General features: G+C 38.6%; 2 protein-coding genes across 2 annotated transcripts in view; one reads left to right on the forward strand and one right to left on the reverse strand.

Moving 5' to 3' along the window:
* nnt2 (nicotinamide nucleotide transhydrogenase 2) overlaps positions 1 to 4,819 on the forward strand; it is a 34,910-nt gene extending 30,091 nt beyond the window's left edge. The window contains exons 18-21 of the mRNA XM_077194646.1: positions 72 to 153; positions 1,016 to 1,134; positions 2,679 to 2,794; positions 4,542 to 4,819. Of these exons, the coding sequence (XP_077050761.1) occupies positions 72 to 153; positions 1,016 to 1,134; positions 2,679 to 2,794; positions 4,542 to 4,688 (464 nt within the window). The 3' untranslated portion in view covers positions 4,689 to 4,819. The remainder of the gene's footprint in view (positions 1 to 71; positions 154 to 1,015; positions 1,135 to 2,678; positions 2,795 to 4,541) is intronic.
* Positions 4,690 to 9,826, reverse strand: dtwd1 (DTW motif tRNA-uridine aminocarboxypropyltransferase 1). The gene is made up of 4 exons (XM_077194701.1): positions 9,632 to 9,826; positions 8,025 to 8,168; positions 5,915 to 6,113; positions 4,690 to 5,098 (listed from the first exon to the last, which is right to left on the reverse strand). Exons 1-4 carry the CDS (start codon positions 9,824 to 9,826, stop codon positions 4,872 to 4,874), a joined length of 765 nt encoding a protein of 254 aa, XP_077050816.1. The 3' UTR covers positions 4,690 to 4,871.
* Positions 9,827 to 9,834: the final 8 nt, after the last annotated feature.

Raw genomic sequence — 9,834 nt, forward strand, 5'->3', positions numbered from 1 at the left:
GGTGTGTGTGTGTGTGTGTGTGTGTGTGTGTGTGTGTGTGTGTGTGTGTGTGTGTGTGTGTTCTCGGACAGGCTGGGGTTTGTGCGCGGCCAAGGCTCAGTATCCCATCGCTGATATGGTGAAGATGTTGAAGGAACAGGGCAAAACTGTGAGGTCAGTCGCACGACTCTTAAATCAGCGAGAACATCAAAATAAGCGCATGCTGAACTCTCACACTTCCAATGTTTTTAATGTCTTGAATACTTGGCAGGTCAGCAGCGTAATTCTGTTAAAAAGGAGACAAAACACATCTGTGTCTAATAAAAAAACGCTGGTAAAAACGCAGGCTTTCTGTAAATAAAGAGGGAAAGTGTAAAACATTCTCAGAGTATTTACATCACAGATGGAGGAGAAGACAGCTTGAAGAATAAACGCTTACACTTTGTTTTCAGGTGCTCTTGTTAGTGTATTTATACTAATAAGTTCTGAGTAATATTAATAACAACATGCACTTACTATATAATTATAGTTAGTCGTGTAATTATGCATTATGCAAAAAAAACAAAAATCTTTCTTAGTATTTTTGTCTTGTTTTCCAGTACAAATAAACATTCTTAAAGCAAAATGACTTAAGATCATTGATCATTTTTTTTGCTTAAAACTAGAATAAATATCTGCAGATGGACTATAAATAAAAAATTATTTTCCTTCTGAATTAAGTTTATATTTCTGACCTCATTGGCTGATATTTGTTCTTGTTTTAAACACAAACTCACTTCATTTTGAGTTTGACTTGTTATCTTCAGTCATTCTGCGTCTCTAGTAAATGTAGCTTTATTTAAGAATGTTTAGATATTTGTGCTGGAAAACAAAACGAAAATACTGAGAAAGAACTTCATTTTTGCAGTGTTTTTTTACTATAGTAAGTGTAACTGAATAAACTCACACTTGCTCTGCTGTTGAAAAGTTTCATGTTGAATTGTTGTGATGATAAAGCTCATATTCTGCATCATCTGTGTGTGTGTGTGTGTGTCAGGTTTGGGATTCACCCGGTGGCCGGACGAATGCCCGGACAGCTCAATGTGCTCCTGGCCGAGGCCGGCGTCCCGTACGACGTGGTTCTAGAGATGGACGAGATCAACGAGGATTTCCCCGGTCAGATTTATTTATTTAATGTTTTATTTGTATAGGGACAGATATAATAAACATTGATACAACTGTGACAACAGCCATCCAATGCGTGCATCATAGTGGCTAAAGCTAATTTGCAACACTTGTCCCTAGAATTTAACAGCAGATTTAATAGCATGTTGATCAGAAGAGCCGAAGTGCCTGATCTAGTTTATTTACAGTCATCAAATGTGTCAATTAAGAGCTTTAAAAAAATTATTTAAGAACTGATCTGACTGTTACATCAACTTTTGCCTAATAATTAAAATCATCTTAAATCAGCTTTAGTATCTATCTACACTAGTGTTGGGTTGATAAGACTTTTAATATTTGCGAAAGAGTCTCTTCTACTCACCAAGACTGCATTTATTTGATAAAAAAGTGTAAAATATTGTTACAATGTAAAAGGCTGTTTTCTATGTGAATATATTGAAAAATGTAATTTATTCCTGTGATAAAACCTGAATTTATTTAATTAAAAATACAGTAAAAATCACAAAATATTGTTCGAATTTAAAATGGCTGTTTTCTATGTGAATATATAGTAAAATGTAATTTATTCCTGTGATCAAAGCTAAATTTATTTAATTAAAAATACAGTAAAAATCACAAAATATTGTTCGAATTTAAAATGGCTGTTTTCTATGTGAATATATAGTAAAATGTAATTTATTCCTGAGATCAAAGCTAAATTTATTTAATTAAAAATACAGTAAAAATCACAAAATATTGTTCGAATTTAAAATGGCTGTTTTCTATGTGAATTTATAGTAAAATGTAATTTATTCCTGTGATCAAAGCTGAATTTTCACATGATCCTTCAGAAATCATTCCAATATGATGATTTGATGCTCACGAAACATTTATGATTATTATCAATGTTGAAAACAGTCGTGCTGCTTCAGACTTCTGTGTAAACCATCATACATTTTATTTTTCAGGATTCTTAGATGAATAAAATGTTTAAAAGAACAACATTTATTTCAAATAGAATCTTTTGTAACATTATAAATGTCACTTTTGATTAATTTTATGCATACTTGCTGAATTAAAGTATTAATTTATTTTCTTTCTTTTTTTTAAATAGTAGTAATAATGTATTGTTAAATAGCCAAGTACATTTTATGCCCATTGATTTCCATTAAATATGAAGTAGTGAGCGAGTTAGCCCGTTTGACTGTGCTGTCAGTGTGTTGTTTACGCATGCGGTGTAAAACATGTCTCGTATCTGTCCGGTACAGACGGATGAGCCGATGATCCACGGACTTTGGCAGAGTTCAGGACACATGTGGAGTCTGATCTTTGTAATAATTCATTTTAATTATGTAATTGTGCCTAGACATGCAACCTCGAGTCGCCGCGACTGGCGGAAGGGAGCACGTGTTTTTATTTAGCCGGCGCAGATAAGCATGTAGAGCGAGGGAGAAACCTGATCGCATCGCATGAGAATGACTGTCTTATTGTTCTTTCTGTGTGTGTGTGTGTGTGTGTGTGTGTGTGTGTGTGTGTGTGTGTGTGTGTGTGTGCAGAAACCGACCTGACGCTCGTGATTGGAGCCAATGACACCGTCAACTCTGCAGCGCAAGAAGACCCGAACTCTATAATCGCTGGGATGCCGGTGCTGGAAGTGTGGAAGTCAAAGCAGGTAATTATTGATTATTGATAATACACAGATTGAACAGCAGTAGCAGCCGTGTGAATAAGGTCTACGTCTACATTTGAAAACATAAAATGTCCACACTAGCGTTTTCCAAAAGTTTCTAATCCACACTGGCTACGTTTATATGCAACCAAATAATCCGTTAGTAATGGGATTGACGAGTCAATCGGACTGAAAGCTTCATGTAAAACACATTAATCGATCCGGTTGAGCTCGATCTGAGCGAAATTTCGATCGGATTGAAAGGGTCTGTTTATTCCTTTCCTAATCCGATCGAGAGAACATGTAAACACTTGATCGGATTGAAAACGAAACTGAAAGGACTGCGCATGTGCAAAGATGTAGAAATAGCGTAATGACGTAGAAATGGTGTATTGATGTATAGCGCAATGACATAGAAATAGCGCAATGACGTAGAAGTAGCGTAATGTCGTAGAAATAGCGCAATGACGTAGACATGGTGTAATGATGTATAGCGCAATGACATAGAAATAGCGCAATGACGTAGAATTAGCGTAATGTCGTAGAAATAGCGCAATGACGTAGAAATAGCGTAATGACGTAGAAATAGCGTAATGATGTAGAAATGGCGTAATGACGTAGAAATAGCATATTGACGTAAAAATAGCACAATGCAGTAGAAATAAAACAATGATGTAGAAATGGCGTAATGACGTAGAAATAGCATAATGACGTAGAAATAGCATAATGACGTAAAAATAGCACAATGCCGTAGAAATAACACAATGACATAGAAATAGCGCAATGACATAGAAATAGCGCAATGACGTAGAAGTAGCGTAATGTCGTAGAAATAGCTCAATGACGCAGAAATAGCGTAATGACGTAGAAATGGCGTAATGATGTAGAAATAGCGTAATGACGTAGAAATAGCACAATGCCGTAGAAATAACACAATGCCGTAGAAATAGCATAATGACGTAGAAACAGCGTAATAACGTAGAAATAGCGTAATGATGTAGAAATAGCGTAATGATGTAGAAATGGCGTAATGACGTAGAAATGGCATAATGACGTAGAAATAGCATAATGACGTAGAAATAACACAATGACGTAGAAATAGCGTAATGTCGTAGAAAAAGCGCAATGACGTAGAAATAGCGTAATGACGTAGAAATGGCGTAATGATGTAGAAATAGCGTAATGACGTAGAAATAGCATAATGACGTAAAAATAGCACAATGCCGTAGAAATAACACAATGACGTAGAAATAGCATAATGACGTAGAAATAGTGTAATGACGTAGAAATAGCGTTATGAAAACGTATTAGGGGTTGTTTACACGACATCGTTTTCAACTAAAAACGCAAAACTTTTTATGCGTTTTGGCCGTTCGTTTACATGACAACGGCGTTTTGGGTCCCTGAAAACGCAAACTTTTGAAAACTTGTGACAAGTTTTTGAAAATGGTCTCCGTGTAAACAACAAAAATGTGAATCTCTGAAGACGATGACGTCATGCACATGCGTATTATGTGTTCAGTTATTAGTGTTTCATCGCCATCTACTGGCCTGGCAGCAGAATACAGCGATTTTAGTTGTAAATCCGTGTGAATAGGGATCGTTTTGACAATGGGGTCGTCTGTACGAGGAAAACTCAATAAAAAAAAAAGTTCTCCGTTTTAAGCATATTGTTGTCGTGTAAACGTTCCCCTAGCGTGGACATGGCCTAAGCGTGTGTGTGTGTGTGTGTGTGTGTGCGTGCGTGCAGGTGATCGTGATGAAGCGCACTTTGGGTGTGGGATACGCTGCGGTCGATAACCCCATTTTCTACAAGCCCAACACTTCCATGCTCCTGGGAGACGCCAAGAAGAGCTGCGACAGTTTACAGGCTAAAATAAGAGACGCCTTTTACTAACGAGAGTGCAAGAAATCATTTATTGTCAAATACACATTGAAGTGCCTTAGAAATCCAATAAGTGAATGTTTCAGCCATTCTGGGAATATGCATGCGCCTTTGACTTGTAAATAAAAAATATTTAAATCTCACTGTGACAAACAATAACTATTATTTGAATGCAATGGATGCATTTTGTTTGTTTCACACTTTCCCAGCAGCCTGTTTGGCTTTATTGATGAGTTTATGCAGGAATGAGAAGAAGAACAGCAGGTTGTCGTATTCTCCCGTGTACTCCGAGAAGTAGTGGCTGTGCAGGTCCTTCAGAAAGTAGTAAACGGCCTCTATTGTGGCCAGGTATGTGTCCGGACTGCCTTTCTGATGCCGCCAAAAACAGGTTCTTCTGCTCTTGAGCTCCACATGTGGTAAAGCTGCAGAGAAATAACATCAATAACGTCACGTCTGAGACACACAGACACATAAAAAGGGATTTTCACACTGCGCCGTTCTTAAACCCCTCTTTTAACCTCGGGTGAAGGAACGTTTCACACTTGTAATTTAGAAGTACATAATAAAAGTACAATGGATTGTACTGTTCTGGGAACAAGTCCCCCCTGTAGTCAATCAGTTTATCCCTTAAAACTCAACTGATCACCAAAGTGACATTTATGGCTTAAAATATCTTGAATGTATCTCGACACTCTTGTCTCATTTAGTATACGCGGTTCTATGAATATGCAAATGAGCCCCGCCTCCACTCCCTCAGCTCAGAGATCCACTCGTTGACGATCACACGTTGATCTGATTGGTTACAAGGTAGTTTGTGACGTCAGAAACACCAGCGATTTCAAACCATGTTTTTAATGTGGTGTTTTAATATGAATTTACACCTGGTTTGTCTTAAAGCATATTAAAAACACCACATTAATAACCATTATTTAAAACATGGTTTCGCTGGTGTTTCTGACGTCACAAACTACCTTGTAACCAATCGGCTCAACGTGTGATCGTCAACGAGTGGATTTCTGAGCTGGCTGAGTGAGTGGAGGCGGGGCTCATTTGCATATTCATAGAACCGCGTATACTAAATGAGGCAAAGGTGTCGAGTTACATTCAAGATATTTTAAGGCACGAAAAAAAATTCCAAGGAAAATTATTTTTAAATCTTTCGTTTTGGTGAGTTTTAAGGGATAACATGATTGACTTTAAAGTGTGAAAACGCTAAAGATGAGAGAATCTGCTGGCACCTTGAAGACGTTCATCTGTGATGATTCTGGTGGTTTGGTTCCAGGTGCTGTCGATGAAAACCACTCTCTGGATCGGGCAGGTGAGAGTTTCAGAAGCTGCCGCCTTTAATCTCTTTGATCTCTGTGCTCCACCAGCTGAAAAATACTCCCATAATTCCTCCACTGTCATGGCATCCGGTCCGGGAAACACCAGCACGATCTGTGGGAAGAACAGGGATCTGTAAAATCCGAGACGGACTAAGCACACGGAGGGGTTTTGCTTAGTGCTGGGCGGTATACCAGTTCATACCGAATACCGGTGTTTATTTTTGTTATTATATTAATTTTTAATATACTGCAATACCGGTGTATGTCGCTTAAACAACGTTGGGAACGCGGCGCGACACTGTTTAAGAGGGTCTTTTCACTGTTGCACTGTTGATGCACAGATATGTGTGTTACCAGTAAAGATGGAGAGGTTAAACTATAATTGACAGCTGTCAAATTATATTACAGTTTTTCCCATACATTGCTTCATAAAATCAACACTGCCCGCCACAAATAGATTTTCTAAAATGCTTTGACATCGTTGAATAAACATGAGCACTGACCGTTTCAAAGTCAAAACGCGGAGCAGGTGTTTTTATATGAATGTATCTTTGAAGGGAACTGACTGTCTTTAGAAAATGTCAATGTTATTTTCATTTAATCTGTCTTTATCCTTCCTGATAAAGCAGCGTTTATGAACTAGCGTAATGACGTAGAAATAGCACAATGACGCAGAAATAGCGCAATGACGTTCAAATAGTGCAATGATGTAGGAGTAGAAATAGCGCAATGACGTAGAAATAGCGCAATGACGTAGATAGAGCAATGACGTAGAAATAGAGCAATGACGCAGAAATAGCGCAATGACGTAGAAATAGCGCATTGACGCAGAAATAGCGATATGACGTAGAAATAGCGCTATGACGTAGAAATAGCGCAATGATATAGAAGTAGAAATAGCGCAATGACGTAGAAATAGCACAATGGCGTAGAAATGGCGCAATGGCGTAGAAATGGCATAATGATGTAGAAATAGCGTAATGATGTAGAAATAGCGCAATGATATAGAAGTAGAAATAGCGCAATGACGTAGAAATAGCGCAATGACGTTCAAATAGTGCAATGATGTAGGAGTAGAAATAGCGCAATGACGTAGATAGAGCAATGACGTAGAAATAGAGCAATGACGCAGAAATAGCGCAATGACGTAGAAATAGCGAAATGACGTAGAAATAGCGCAATGACGCAGAAATAGCGCAATGACGTAGAAATAGCGCAATGACGCAGAAATAGCGCTATGACGTAGAAATAGCGCAATGATATAGAAGTAGAAATAGCGCAATGACGTAGAAATAGCACAATGGCGTAGAAATGGCGCAATGGCGTAGAAATGGCATAATGATGTAGAAATAGCGCTATGATGTAGAAATAGCGCAATGATATAGAAGTAGAAATAGCGCAATGACGTAGAAATAGCACAATGGCGTAGAAATGGCATAATGATGTAGAAATAGCGCTATGATGTAGAAATAGCGCAATGATATAGAAGTAGAAATAGCGCAATGACGTAGAAATAGCGCAATGATATAGAAGTAGAAATAGCGCAATGATATAGAAGTAGAAATAGCGCAATGACGTAGAAATAGCACAATGGCGTAGAAATGGCGCAATGGCGTAGAAATGGCATAATGATGTAGAAATAGCGTAATGACGTGTGGAACAAGCTGTTCTTCCTGTTGAAGAATTGTATAAATGAGTTTCCCGTCATCCTAGAATCCTAGTGATGCACAGATGTGTGTGTTACTGAGCGTGACGAGAAGATGGAGAGGTTAAACTATAATTGATAATGAGATTTCTGCCACTCCTCTTTGTAAACATGATCATCATATTAATACTAGTGTGGAATTTTTCAAATTTTAAATTTTTTAGGCGTCTACTGCAGTATTTACTCTTTCAATCAGTAGAAAATGTGGTTAACACCCAGTCATGCTTGGAAAAACAAATACCGTGAAACCGGTATAATTTTGAAAAATACCGTGATATAAATTTTTTGGTGATGCCGCCCAGCACTAGTTTCGCTCACGTTTTCTGCGCTCTGGTCCAGCTCGGGGATGCAGGGATATGTGTAGATGGTGACGTCTTGCGGCGCGAGGATTCTGGCCTGAATTGCCGTGCTCTTGCCGTCTGTTTCATTCGGGTGTTTGATGATGTCGATCTTCACCGGCAGCTGAAAACACCAGACAAATGTTTCATGAGCTTTAAAGACGACATATCATGAAAATCTGACTTTTTCTGTGTTTAAATGCTATAAGCGAGTCCCTGATGCTTCTACCAACACAGAAAACATGAAAAGTGAAACCCAGTAACTTTGTTTTGGTGAGCCTTTCTCTGCAAGCACGTCAAAAATAAGCTGATCAGATTCTGACGTAGGAAGAGGATCTTATTATAATATTACCGGCCCTTAATCTGCACGTTTACACACGCCAGCCGACATTTGGTTTCACAAGCGACAACAGAGACCAGTTCTAACGCAATGGCAGAAGATCCAGCAAAGCCTGAAACTGTTCTACTGGTTGTTCTGGGATTCTGGATGAGTGAGATTGGCTTGTTTTGTTATTGCCGGAGTTTCTGAAGCTCGTGTGAAGGCTCCGCCCTCTTCTGAACGGAGGCGGGGAAAAGCAGCTCATTTGCATTTAAAGGGACACACACAAAAACGGCGCATTTTTTCATACACAAAAAGGGGCAAATTTGAATAGATATAATAAATGATCTGGTACTTTGAGCTGAAATTTTACAGACACATTCTGGGGACGCCATAGATGCATATTACATCTTGTGAAAAAGAGCATAATAGGTCAATTTAACAAACACACACACAGTGTGATTCATTGTATATTTCTTCTTCCGTGGACCATGAAAGGAGATGTCGATTCATATGAGGAACTGACTCTCAAATCATTTTCTATTCCTAAAACTATGGAAGGAATTAGTGTTTTTTGCATTGAGTTTTTTGTGTTTTTGCCACGAGTTTCCTGTGGGTTTTGGATTTGTTGATTAACTTTTATGTCGGAAGGCCAATTGTCTTCCAGTAATGTTCACCACAAACCTTATTTTACTCATAATTCCAAAATGTAGAACACAGTTAATTCAATCATGAAGAATTGGCTCAGTCTATGGATTAACCTCATAACCGCTACATTTGTGCACATTTAAATTAATTTAATTTGTTTAGCACATTTAATGCAACAGCTGTTGACCAAAGTGTTTCACAATCACTAAATGACAAAAAAAATTAAGAGTACAGAGAAAGAAAAGAAAAAATTCGGCTCGACCAAGAACCAATGAGATTTCTGCTTCTCCTTCATTGGCATTGAGCTGTTGTGACATTTACAATAAACACCGCAATATTCAATAAAAATTGATTTCATGGTGACTCAATTCTGGAAAATTCGGGTAAATTTGTCTACTTTCATATGACTTCAATTTCAGATTCTTATCGTTTTTAAGCATCAATCATACGGATTTGGAGCGACATGATGGTGAGCAATTGATGACAGAATTGAAACTTTTGGTTTAATTTGTACTTTAAATGTGCACAGCTACAATTTGATTATTTAAAGGCATGCTAACTGAGTTATGTGTGATGATAATAATGCGAGCGCGTGCTGTTTAATGTGATGTTTAACGAACCTTGACGCTCGGAACGTCCCGCGGCTCCAGCCCGACCAACGCGCAGCAGCTGTAGCAGTAAAACATGCGCGACGCGCCGCAACGCGAGCACTTCATCCGGCCCGCGCGCTGCGCGTCATCCAGCGGCGCGTGCGACGCGAGCATCAGGCCGCTCAGAGAGCTCCTGTCCCCGGCAGCGCAGTCCTGATCCGACATGATCTCGT

Source organism: Siphateles boraxobius, unplaced genomic scaffold (assembly GCF_051911475.1).
Source record: "Siphateles boraxobius isolate OS27281-9 unplaced genomic scaffold, OSU_SipBor_1 32, whole genome shotgun sequence".
NCBI classification, from domain to species: Eukaryota; Metazoa; Chordata; class Actinopteri; order Cypriniformes; family Leuciscidae; genus Siphateles; species Siphateles boraxobius.

Coding starts and splice junctions, on each gene's coding strand:
- dtwd1 (XM_077194701.1), bottom strand. CDS start 9,826: ATGTCGGATCAGGACTGCGCTGCCGGGGACAGGAGCTCTCTGAGCGGC. Junction 8,169..9,631: donor GGGACGTTCCGAGCGTCAAG/GTTCGTTAAACA, acceptor TGGTGTTTTCAG/CTGCCGGTGAAGATCGACAT. Junction 5,099..5,914: donor CACAGATGAACGTCTTCAAG/GTGCCAGCAGAT, acceptor ATTTCTCTGCAG/CTTTACCACATGTGGAGCTC.